Genomic DNA, 12,650 nt, shown 5'->3' with positions numbered 1-12,650 from the left:
CACATCACAAATTCACTCTCACTGTAACTCACTACATCAATCACTCTCTAGCTCACTACCTCACTCTTTCTATCACAGTAACTCACTTTCACTCTCTCTATCACTACCTCTCTATCTCACTACATCACAACATCACTCTATGCTTATATCTAACTACATCACAACATCCCTCTCTCTAACTACCTCACTCTTTACTACCTCACACTCTATCTCACTACCTCACTCTCTATTTCAATACCTCACTCGATCTTGCTACCTCACACTCTCTCTGCTAATGCAATAAGTATCCCATATTGGGGGGGGGGGGGGGGGGGGAATGGACGCCCACGGATTGTCAGAAAGTTTGATGTGTGCACATGGGGAGGGGTTATATAACTGCAAATGTGTGTTATGAGTAAGGCATCTAATGTGCTGATGGCCATAGTGCTGACACAAGTGTTCATTGTTTTAATGTCATTACAGTATTAACACAGGGCAGAACGTGCTGCACTAAGAAAACGTTTGCTACAACCTGAACTGAACATCCTAAAATTCATGCCTCCAATGTTTCTAGGCTAATATGCAAGTACCTCACCTAGGCAAGACTTTTACTTTGCATTCTGGGGCTTGTAGTCCTAGTTTTATATAATAAAAATAAGTTGAAAGCAAAAAAACTAGGATCTATGTGCTGCTCATATGTGGACCTATAAAACTTGAAAGCTCAGCAAAACAAATAGGAAGAAGTTGCTAGGGAATCTCACTGCCTCGTGATGCTTCAGTCAAATAAGTTTGGCTGCCTCTACAGCCCACTGTGACTATATTCTGTACAGTTAACAGCTACAAAAAAAGTGACCAGCGATGTAAAAAATTCAACGTTTACTGTACTCCCTCCACCATCAATTGGATCAGTATGTTGCCAACTTTTCAGCTGTGCGCTATTTGAACAGGGTCTGTTAGACTGACATCATTTTCTAATGTTTTCTCACATTAATGGTGCCTAACAGTCGGAGGAGGGGAGGGAAAATGAAGTCTGTGGTGTGAGCTGTGTCTCTTTAATTTACCAGTTTCATAAAGGTACACATTACTTACCACGCCTACTTCCTGCAACTCTGACACCACGGGTCCATTCAGGTGGATAGAGCAGCATGTGCATGGGACATCTTGTAGTAGGTGAAATCTTTTAAAAAACTGTGGATTCATATTAAAACTAAAAAAGGAAGTTTTGAAGTTGGGGTTTAACAATCGGTGTTTTTCCGATTTAAACTACAATCTGGAAAGCTTAAATATAGGTGAGCAGAGGTAGGCAACTGTAACCACGGCCTGCTCTTTAGTACCCCTAATATCTATATCACAACCTCACAAATTCACTCTCTCTATCTCACTACCTCACAAATTATCTCTCTCACTACTTCACTCACTCTATATCTCACTAATTCACTTTCGATACCTCTTTCACTACATCACTCTCTCTACACCTCACAAAAGCACTTATTGACTACCTCACTCTCTGTCACTCACTACCTCACTCTCACTACCTCACTATCTCTATTTGTATCACACTAAGACACTTTCACTCTGTTTAACTACATCACTCTCTCTCTATCTCACTACCACACAAACTCACTCACTGTTTCGATCTCACTACCTTAAAAGATTCCACTACCTCAATACCTAACTCTTTCACTAACTCACTTTCTCCTCTCACTACCTCACTCTCTATCTGCATCTTTATCACTACATAACTCTCTCTAACTCACCACTACACTCTATTTATCTCAGTACTTCACTATCTCACAACTTCTCTCTCTAAAAATATAACTACACTCACTACTTCACTCTCTAGCTCACATCACAACTTCACTCTCACTATAACTCACTACATCAATCACTCTCTATCTCACTACCTCGCTCTTTCTATCACACTAACTCACTTTCACTCTTTCACTACCTCTCTATCTCACTACATCACAACATCCCTCTCTAACTACCTCACTCTTTACTAACGCACACTCTATCTCACTACATCACACTCTTTCTCCAGTATTAGGGGTGTCTTTCATAGATTCACATGCTTGAATATTCCCCGTCGTCGGAGTGGGAGTCCCACGGTAAATAAAATAGCAATAAATGCTAAATATATAATAATATATAATAAATATATATATACATAATAAGGAAAAACCCAAAAAATGCATACAATAACCATCTGGTACCTAACCAAGAGTTTCCACATAGGAATGCATGGGGAAAAAGAAGTTCCAATGCAGCCTATCCTTGTCATTATGTTAGTCCAAACTGCAGCCAATCAGGCGCCAGCAGCCCTCTAGAACCTTCTCCTCAGAGCTCAAGCCCTCAGATTTTCTACCGCACGTCGTGTGTAAGGGAGTCTCCCTGAGCTCTGCTCAGTTTTCTTTCTTCAAGTGTTCCAGTTTCTTCCAAAATGTCTTCAAGTAAGAAGTCTCTCTTCAGAGCTTGTTCCTCATGTGGAAAGCTGAGATTATTTCATGATGACCCACACAGTAAGTGTATTTACTGCCTTTATCCGGACCATGAAGTGGGTACCTGTAAACTCTGTAGAAAATTCTCAGAGAAAACTCAAAAGGACAGAGAAGGCCGTTTACTTGTCTGGCTTCAGAGGCTTAAAGACAAAGATAATTTAATTTCTGACGCTGAAAGTCTTGGGTCAGGCCGTTCTAAAGCAGCTTCTAAACGTGGTAGTGTGCAGGAGGTGCCTTCGCCATTTCTTAAAAAGAGGAAAGTTTCCCTCACAATGACCCCTGCGGTGTCTTCACCTTTGCCTACCACGTCTGGGCCCACGAGACAAAGCTCTCAGGCTCTTTCTGCTTCAAAGTCCAGTTTTTCTGTGAGGAAAACGGATTTGCCGTCGACGACGGTGGTTTCTACTCCGTCAACGAGAATGGCTGTCTCTGGTTCCAAATCGACGACGACAGTCACAACGGCGCTGGCCTCTGGATCGTCGTCGGCTCTAGCGTCGATGTCTTCATCGTCGATGAGAGTGGTTCTCAGCTCTAAGACTGTGTCTTCTGTGATTCCTATTTCATCTTCAACGACGAAAAAAAGCTCACTCGTCGACGACCCGGTCGTCGTCGACTAGAGTTGTGAAGGCTTTGACTCCGTCTACGCTCTCGTCGACGAGCGCACCGTCGATGGCTATCCCGTCGACGAGGGGACCTGTTCCATCTGTTCCGTCGACGACCGCTCCGTCGACGACCGCTCCGTCGACGACCGCTCCGTCGACGACGGCTCCGTCGACGACGACTCCGTCGACGAAGACATTGAAAGTCAAGGTTCTGTCGATGATGACTCCATCAATACCAATGAAGACTGCTCCGTCGACGGTCTCCTCGTCGACGATGGCATCCAAGCCGATCCCATCGCAAAAGTCAATTGATGTCATGCCGTCGACGCGTACGCAGGACACAATTTCGACGCCGGCCTCTTCTTTTGCTACAATGCCTCTATTGCCCTTGCAGTCCAGCAAGCCACAGTTCGAGACTCTTACAGAGCAAGAGATGATTAATCCTCCATCTCCGCTGTTTGCGACTGATTCTGATCAAGAGTCTGATGACCAAGCTCACAGTCTTTCGGATCTAAATATTAAGTGCCAAGACTTCAGTAACGACGAGGAAGATGTTTATGGCCAACATCAAACGACTCACACTCAAGTTCCAACGGCGATGTTGCCTATCTCCATGATATCTAACCTCCAAAGTATGTTGGAAGACTACAATCGGCGTTTCCCACCAACGCCACAGGTTACAACGGTCCCATCAGTAATAAATCCAGTTTCTAACCCGGTTCTGGCTCCTCCTCAACCAACGTCGCCTGTCCCTGGTCACCGAATTACATCAGTTCGTGTTCATACTACCATCTATCCAGAGGATGATGATGACGAGAATCCTCCAGAGCGTGAAGATGGTGAAGTTTCTGAAGTAGATGAGGATGGGGAGGAACATTTGGCGGAGTGGGATGACTATCGTGCTCAAACACCATCTCCTTCTCAGGTGCCTGCAGCGGATTCTCCTCCAGTAGACATCGCAGGCTTCCACCAGTTAATGGATAGGGCAGCACAGCGATTCAAACTGCCACGAGCACACCGAGAGGAAGATTGCTTCCTATACGATTTCAAAAACCAGCCCTTGAAACAGATCCACACAGTCCCGATTATAGACTTCATCTGGTCTGAAGGGGAGAAAATAATGAAGACGCCAAACTCTCTACCAGCACAGCTGCCAAGGTTAGAAAAGAAATACAAAGCTCCTATAGGATCTCCAGCATGCCTTACAGGTCAACCTAAGCCCGACTCTGTCGTCACGCAGGCAGCTCAACGGGGTTCAAAGAATCCGGCGTCTACAATCACTGCTCCTCCGGACCGTGAGGGCCGTCGCCTGGATGCTATTGGGCGAAAATTTTCCTCCATGTCCTCTACAACAGTTCGAGTAGCTAACGCAATGGCCATTCTAGGCCGTTATGACCGTCAGGCTTGGGCTGACATGGCCGCCTACGTAGCGTTACTCCCAGATGCTTCCAAGGCAGAAGCACAGAAGATTCTGCAAGAAGGAGAAAGGACGGCAGAAGAACTTATAGATTGTGCAGTGGATGTAGCCTGCACAGGTTTTCGCCAGCTCGCTGGAGCGGCCGTCCTGCGTCGCCAGGGTTGGTTACGCTCAACTTCGTTTCGGCAGGAAGTTCAAGCACGAATCCTAGATATGCCATTTGACGGCGAGTCATTATTTGGAGCGCATATTGATGAAGCGCTACAATCTATTAAAAAGGACACGGACACTGCACGTGCTTTGGGTACCCTTCAGTTTAAGAAGCAGCCCTTTCGGGGTGCTCGAGGACGTGGCACTACGTCCACTTTTCGTGGAGGAAGCAGTCAATACCGGTCCTTCAACCAAGGTAACCAGCGTTACACCGGTAACCGCCAGCAGTCTTCCCGTCAGCAGCCTGCCAGAACTTACAGAGGGAAGTCTAATTTCAGAGGACAATCCAACAAACGTCAATGACTCCTCTGTCGAACGAAGAATTGGAGGTCAAATCTCTCTGTTTGGTTCTCAATGGTCCTCCATTACTACGGACCGTTGGGCACTCGACATTGTGAAGAGAGGCCATGCATTGGAATTTGTCGAGGTACCTCCTCCAACGCCACCTTCCGGACCACCACCTCCGCACCTTAAAGAACTATTTCATCAGGTTCGCCTTCTCCTTCAAAAAGGTGCGGTGGAAGTTGTGCCAAAGTCGCAGAGAGGGAAGGGGTTTTATTCCCGTTTTTTCCTCGTCATCAAAAAGAACGGAGAATGGAGACCAATACTGGACTTGAGAGCACTCAATCATTATCTCAAGGACCAGACCTTCCGTATGCTCACGCTTACAGAGATCTTGCGTTTGCTCTCAGTCGGAGATTTCATGACTACCATCGATCTCCGGGACGCCTACTTCCATGTCCCAATTCTAGCGGCTCATCGCAAATTCCTGCGCTTCAAGGTGGGGCACCTTCATTTCCAATTCAGGGTCCTTCCATTTGGCCTCCGTTCAGCCCCCCGAGTCTTTACAAAAATGTTGGCTCCGGTCATGGCTTTTCTTCGTCTCCAAGGCATACAGATATTCCCATATCTCGACGACTGCCTCCTGAAATCACAATCCCGCGCACAACTTCTACACCATACAGCAATCTGCCAGACAGTGTTCCGTTCCTTGGGTCTGTCCATCAATCTGGAGAAATCTCAATTGCAGCCAACAACTTGCAAAGATTTCCTAGGAGCAACGCTGGACACCAACCTGGCCAAAGCATTTGTCTCCCAGGAACGTCAACAGAGGATCCTCCGGCTAGTTTCGCTACTTCTCGCAAAGAAGTGCGTTTCAGTCCGCTTGTTGAAGTCTTTTCTAGGGATGGCTTCGTCATGCATCGCTCTTGTCCCTCATTGCCGACTTCGAGCACGACCTATACAACAGGCTCTGGACAAGCAGTGGCGTCAAGTCACCGGTTCCTTCAACGATCAGGTCTCCATCACCATTCCCATGAAGGCGCTCAGATGGTGGGCACAACCACACCAGCTAGCAGCAGGCACGTCTTTTCTGTCCAACACCCCAGATCTAACACTGACGACGGATGCCTCCCTGGAGGGCTGGGGAGCTCACCTCCAAGACCTGTCCGTGAAAGGGAAATGGACTTTCCATCAAAAGTCCTGGCACATCAACAAGTTGGAGCTTATGGCTATCTTTCTGGCCCTGAAATCATTTCAACCAGTGCTGCAGGGAGAGTCAGTTCTCATACAAACGGACAACACGACCTGCATGCATTATATAAACAAGCAGGGCGGAACGAAGTCTCCGGTGTTATCCCGCCTGGCAGAGGCGATTTGGGACTGGTCCATCAATCATCAAATCCAAATCACTGCAGTACATCTTCCGGGGTTGTCCAACCTCCTGGCGGATTCCCTCAGCAGATCCCGATCATCCAACCACGAGTGGGAACTCCACCAGCCAACACTCGATATGGTCTTTCACCGTTGGGGATTCCCTGCAATCGACCTCTTTGCGACTCCAGAGAACCGCAAATGCCCCGCTTACGCAAGCTGGCATCCCCACAAAGGGTCCCAAGGCAATGCCCTTTTGATGGATTGGTCGAATCTCTTCGCCTACGCTTTTCCTCCGATTCCTCTAGTGCCACGCGTACTTTGGAAGATGCGGAGAGAGCCTTGCCACATCCTTCTGATTGCTCCCAGGTGGCCACGACAGGCGTGGTTCTCAGAGCTGCTACTCCTGTCTCAATGCAAACCCATTCTTCTTCATCCTCGAATGGATCTTCTCTCCATGAACAGGGGTCAAATCTACCATCCGGACCCCTCTTCCCTGAGCTTGTCAGCCTGGAACCTGAGCACTGTGAATTTGCACATCTAAGCATCCATCAGGAGTGTCGTAACATCCTCGCTCAGGCCAGGGCTCCATCAACTATAAAAACCTATAAGTTGAAATGGAAACGCTTTTGCCACTGGTGTGCAGACGCCGGAGTACATCCTTTGCGTGCCACGCCCGCTGAGCTCCTCCCTTTCTTTCTCCATCTGGCTCAGTCGGGTTTGTCACATGCTACTTTAAGAGTTTTTCTGGCGGCAATATCACGCTTCCGCCATGATGGCTCCGCCTCCTTATGCTCATCCAGATTGATACGTCAATTCTTCAAAGGACTTCTTCGGACTTTTCCTCCAGTTCGGCGTCCTCCTCCAGAGTGGCGCCTCAACATTGTTTTGTCACAATTAATGACTGCTCCGTTTGAACCAATCCATAGCGCAGACCTCAAGTATGTCACCTGGAAGGTTGCGCTTTTACTTGCTCTGACGTCCTCACGTCGAGTGAGTGATATGCATGCTTTCACGATTAAACAACCATTTCTACAGTTCAAACCGGATTCTGTGCTTTTACGCACTAACCCTACTTTCCTTCCAAAAGTGCCGTCAGACTTCCATATTAATGAACCTGTTATACTGAAGTCTTTCTTTGCCAATCCGCAATCACCTGCGGAACAACGCCTGCACTCTTTGGACATTAAAAGATGTTTAAAGTTCTACATCAGCAGAACAGCCCAGTTCCGAAAATCGGATCAGCTCTTCGTGGCCTATGGCCGTTTTCAAAAAGGGCGACCAGTCACCAAACCTACAGTAGCCCGCTGGGTGGCTTCGGCGATTGCTTTCTGCCATCAGAAAGCGGGAAAACCTTTACAGTCTAGAGTAAGAGCCCACTCTACCAGGTCTGTGGCCTCTTCGACTGCACTCTTTGCCGGAGTTCCATTGCATCAGATTTGCAGAGCTGCCACGTGGTCCAGCAGGCACACGTTCACGAAGCACTACAACCTGGGTGCCATGGCTGAAGGGGATACCGCAGTGGGACAAGCTGTGCTCCGTAATCTTTTTCAATAAGGTGAGCCTCTGTTCTACCCTCCTCCTATGGTTTCCAGTCTTATGCATGTCTTCTCTATGTATACATATAGTTTTATAACTTCTATGGCATGGGTTTACACCTGTTGATTCCAACCTTTTGTGTATACATTGCATCCTGGAAACTTTGTGTTCGGATACGGACTGCTTACTATTCTATATTCAAGCATGTGAATCTATGAAAGACACCCCTAATACTGGAGAAGAACAATTGTTACTTACCTGTAAACAGGTGGTTCTCCAGTATTGGTGTCTTTCATAGATTCACATGCGACCCTCCCATCCTCCCCTCAGAGGCTCGCTTCTCCTCATAGACTCTGTGGTCACTCTTGTGCTACGAAAATCTGAGGGCTTGAGCTCTGAGGAGAAGGTTCTAGAGGGCTGCTGGCGCCTGATTGGCTGCAGTTTGGACTAACATAATGACAAGGATAGGCTGCATTGGAACTTCTTTTTCCCCATGCATTCCTATGTGGAAACTCTTGGTTAGGTACCAGATGGTTATTGTATGCATTTTTTGGGTTTTTCCTTATTATGTATATATATATTTATTATATATTATTATATATTTAGCATTTATTGCTATTTTATTTACCGTGGGACTCCCACTCCGACGACGGGGAATATTCAAGCATGTGAATCTATGAAAGACACCAATACTGGAGAACCACCTGTTTACAGGTAAGTAACAATTGTTCATCTACCTCACTCTCTCTCACTACCTCACTCTCTATTTCAATACCTCACTCTATCTTGCTACCTCACTCTCTCTCTGCTAATGCTATAAGTATCCCATATGCAAAAACAAAAAAAAATGCCAATAAAAATACCAATGCCATTTATTTACTGATACAAAATATATAAAAAAATAATGAGCACTACCAATAGCTCTAACTATAATATTGCCGAGACCATTGCATTGTAAATGCTTGTTTTATTTAGCAGCGGGAAATATCCTTTTATATTTAGCAGCTAACTGGATGAACAATATTCACTTGCATTAAAATGGTCTCCTTGGTGTACTTTGTACCTAAACTGCAATTAGCTGTCTGCATACTCTTCCCTACTTCAGAAGTGGGGTTGTTCCTTGTATAAAGTTGCTCTGCCACTAATTTAGAATTTTTTTTTTTCTCCAGAAACTTTGCCGCTGAGGGCGTGCTTGAGTATCATCGCCGATGTCCCTTCTAAGGTAGTCCCACCCTCGCCCCAATATCTGGAGCTAATGATCTTAATTGCCTCGTCAATGATGCTGCTTTTACCTACATTGTTTGATTTCCTATGAAATTGCTTAGTTACTGAGACGTTCCTGTGCCAGTGACCACCTGATGGTCACAAGAGCTTTGCTAATGTATTTTATTCTTAATGTTATGCAGGTCCATGATGGTCCCGAGGTGCCCAGATCTGCAGCTCACACAGGTACAAACTATTTCATCGTTTCTTTTGATACATTTCCCACTGCAAGCAGACCAATGATGAGTTTATCCCGAACCAGAGACTAGTGACGACAACCTCTATGGATCTGACTGCTGAGGTCTGTGCCCCTTGTTCAGGGCATAGCTGGGGTGTAGTCTTGGAACCCACCATGCCTTATACTGCGCCACAGTTTCTGCTCTTGTGAGTTTTAAGAGGCCTGGCCTTTAGTGAGGGGCAAGGGTTCACATGTGTACACAAGTGTAACCTGTATGTACCACTATTCATGCTATCCTAGCTATTAATGCCATTGTTACTCGACTCCCCAGCAACCGTTTTGTAAGTAATGTATAATCTATTGCTCAAGGAAGACATTACGATGGTGTATTGGCTACACCCTAAGTATTCAGTTTTCAGTTTTAGTTCGTCGGGCTGGACTGTTCCCATGAGGCACAGTGTCAGACTGCCACCCCAGTTCAGACATGGTCATATGCAAATCAGAGTGTGCTAAAGAACGGTGATGGATTAAACCCAGATCTGTTGACTGGGTGCGAGTGTGGTTGGTTCAGATGCTCCGTCCATCTCCACCCCTTTTGTACTGCATAAATTTCATTTAGGCAGTATTGACAAGACTTAGATGTGCAGAATTCGAAGCAGACCAGCACATGTTGCCACCCACTAGTGATTTGGAAATTACAAGTATCCACAAACATGAAGGAAGGTAATCTGCAAACCATGCTAATCTATCAACCTGCTAGTCAGTTTGATAGACAGCTAGCCAAAGATTGGGAGACCATTCATAAACAAAGGATGGGGGGGGGGGCTGGGCTAGGACACTAGGACTGTTAAAACCTAGACTGCAGTGTCAACATTATCGGCGCCATCTTGTTTCCCTTTTGAGCCCATTCATGCGCGTAAGCGGCAGCCATTTTAAAATACCATGGCCTCTCTGCCCATTGCCCACAGCCAGCGCGTCTCTCTCGCTCGACCTCACAGGTATCCCCCGCGTGCTGACAGCCCCCGCTCTCACATGCCTTGGGCCATAAACCCCTCTTCAGCGCAACTCTGCCTCGGAACCCCATCCTGTTCCCAGCTCAACACCTCCCTCCATTCCTTTCATGATCCTGGGTCCTTTGATAAAACCCCCTTTCCTCTATGCCCGATTGTCTTACTCGTTACCCAGGCCGCCACCTGGCCCTGCGGATGCTGTTTATTGCCCCCCCATACAGTAGGAAGCTTCTCCCATCAAAGGATCCCCGAGTTGATCAAAGCCCCCACCCCATGAGATCCGATCAACCACATACATTCCGTGAATCGGCAGAATGCCCAGCTGCGCAACAATCGTCACCTGTTGTGACCAGGGTGGGGACTGCAACTGTAAATGTGTGTGGGAACGGGCCTGAAGCGGGGATTCCGAGGATGTCCTTTCATACTTCAAAGCATTTGCAAGAATGTACCACATGCAATAAACTGTAATAAAGATCATAAACCTGTGTATAAGAGGCCAGGCCTGAGAGATGCGGTTAGAGCACCTCGAGAAGATACCCTGTTGTCTGATTTGATGTGTTCTGCTCCGTCGGAATAAAACTTCTGTTTCCTGCCTTCCAGTCTCCAGCGCCTGCCTCTTTGTTTGGTAACTTGAGTGGTAATAGAGGCGGTTAGCGCCGGGCAACTTTGAAAAAGGTCATCGCCCTACCTTTTTCCACAATTGGCGTCCCAAACGTGGGGCCCATCAGTGACTCGTGGATCCAGTGGGAAAGGTCCTGACGACAGAGTGAACGACTGCAACGATCGGGAGTGCACCTGCCCGATAGACCGCCGATCATCCGAACTTCACTGGTTCCGAACAGACCTCTCTCGAGTGATCTACGGTCCTGACTGGGAACCATCAGAAGTGCCGCGAAGATCACGAAGAATAGAGGACGATCGGGCGCTGGATTCGGAAGACAAGAAACTGTCCATGCGGTCCGGGTAAGGTCGTGTAACGCGACAATTTGTGAAATGATTGTTTGATTTGGATAACTCGTATTGAATTGTTGGTTCTTTTGGAGATTCACTGTCTGCAAACGGAGAAACAGGCTCTCTCTTTGCAAGCAGTGAAGGATAGGTAACGCAGACTTTTGTCCCCGTTGTAATCCGTCGTGCCTATCTTCCTCCCCCACTGATTGATTGTTTGGCCCGAACTGTTGTTCGCGGATTGTTTTCTGGAGATTCTCTGTCTGCAAACAGGGAAGAACAGGTTCTCTCTTTGCAGGTAGTGAAAGGGTAGGTAACGCAGACTTTTGTCCCTGTTGTAACCCGTCGTGCCTACTTATTCTCCCCATTGATTGTTTGATTGACCGAACATTAACTGTTCGATATTGGTTATTTTGAGGTATTCACCGCCTGCAAACAACGAAGAATAGAAATATTCTGTCTAGTCTTTGCATGCAGTGATAAGATAGGTAGTGCAGACTTTTGTCCCCGTTGTAATCCGTCATGCCTATCTTCTCCCCACTGATTGGTAGCCTGTTTAGCCCGGACCGCTTATTAGAGATGAACCATCCAGCTCCACTGGAGGGCACCCCTAATAAGGACATGTTCATGAAGCATGGATTGATCGCTATAGCTTATAGCAAGCTGTGGCATAAATATACGAAGAAGGATCAGAAAAGTCAGTGGCCACTGATAAGATCCTTCGACGAAGATAAAATAAGCGCGCTAGAATCAGCCCTTGGGAAACACAAGACAACGCCCACTATGCTTGATAGTCTCGGCATGTGGCGCAAAGAAACCGAACAGCGTAAAAAGAGAAATGAAAGTAGGTTGGGAAAAGAGCTGCGAAAGGCAGCCCACCTAGCTGCTAAGAAATTAGAAGAAGAGATTAAGGAAAGAGAAGAAGCCAAACAGAAACTAGAGGTAGAGACATCAAGCCAGTGTCCGGTTAGAACACCCTCTACGCTCTATCCTGAGTTGCCCTCGAAACAGCGAGCCAACGATGATCTTTTGTTAGGTCCTCCGATCATCTACATGCCCCCTCCATATGCCCCTTCCCAACCCTTAGCACAGCACTCGCTACCCCCAAGCACAGACGAGAGTAGTACCAGAGCTTCGGTCCCCATGGCCTCTGCGCCGGCCGAACCCCTTGTACTAGATACAGCACAAGCGACAGTGTTAGATGACCCAGAGACCCGAAAGGCAGATTCCACAAGAACGAACAGATTAAGCAAGGATGAGCGAGCAGGGATTGACAAGATAGTGAGGACACTGGTAGAAAGAAAGGAAAGTGAGGAGCACATCACGGATATGTTCAACTCATATGCAGGGAGC

The 12,650-nt window shown here is 47.0% G+C and overlaps 1 protein-coding gene and 2 non-coding genes across 4 annotated transcripts in view; all 3 read left to right on the top strand.

Annotated features, from left to right (window-relative positions):
* LOC147701582 (uncharacterized) overlaps nucleotides 1-12,650 on the top strand; it is a 67,641-nt gene that overhangs the window by 42,223 nt on the left and 12,768 nt on the right. For both annotated transcript variants that reach the window (XM_086930249.1, XM_086930247.1), the window contains 2 exons: nucleotides 9,068-9,120; nucleotides 9,305-9,347. In XM_086930249.1, coding sequence (XP_086786375.1) covers nucleotides 9,068-9,120; nucleotides 9,305-9,347 — 96 coding nt within the window. The remainder of the gene's footprint in view (nucleotides 1-9,067; nucleotides 9,121-9,304; nucleotides 9,348-12,650) is intronic.
* On the top strand, nucleotides 9,167-9,237 carry LOC147701590 (small nucleolar RNA SNORD34). Its single transcript, XR_015298635.1, has one exon. It is a non-coding gene; the product is annotated as a small nucleolar RNA SNORD34 (small nucleolar RNA).
* Nucleotides 9,396-9,464, top strand: LOC147701589 (small nucleolar RNA SNORD50). The gene has a single exon (XR_015298710.1). It is a non-coding gene; the product is annotated as a small nucleolar RNA SNORD50 (small nucleolar RNA).

Source organism: Lissotriton vulgaris, chromosome 7 (genome assembly GCF_964263255.1).
Source record: "Lissotriton vulgaris chromosome 7, aLisVul1.2, whole genome shotgun sequence".
Lineage (NCBI taxonomy): Eukaryota > Metazoa > Chordata > Amphibia > Caudata > Salamandridae > Lissotriton > Lissotriton vulgaris.
The sequence above is the reverse complement of the archived record's forward strand: the minus strand, read 5'-3'. Positions and strand labels throughout refer to the sequence as shown.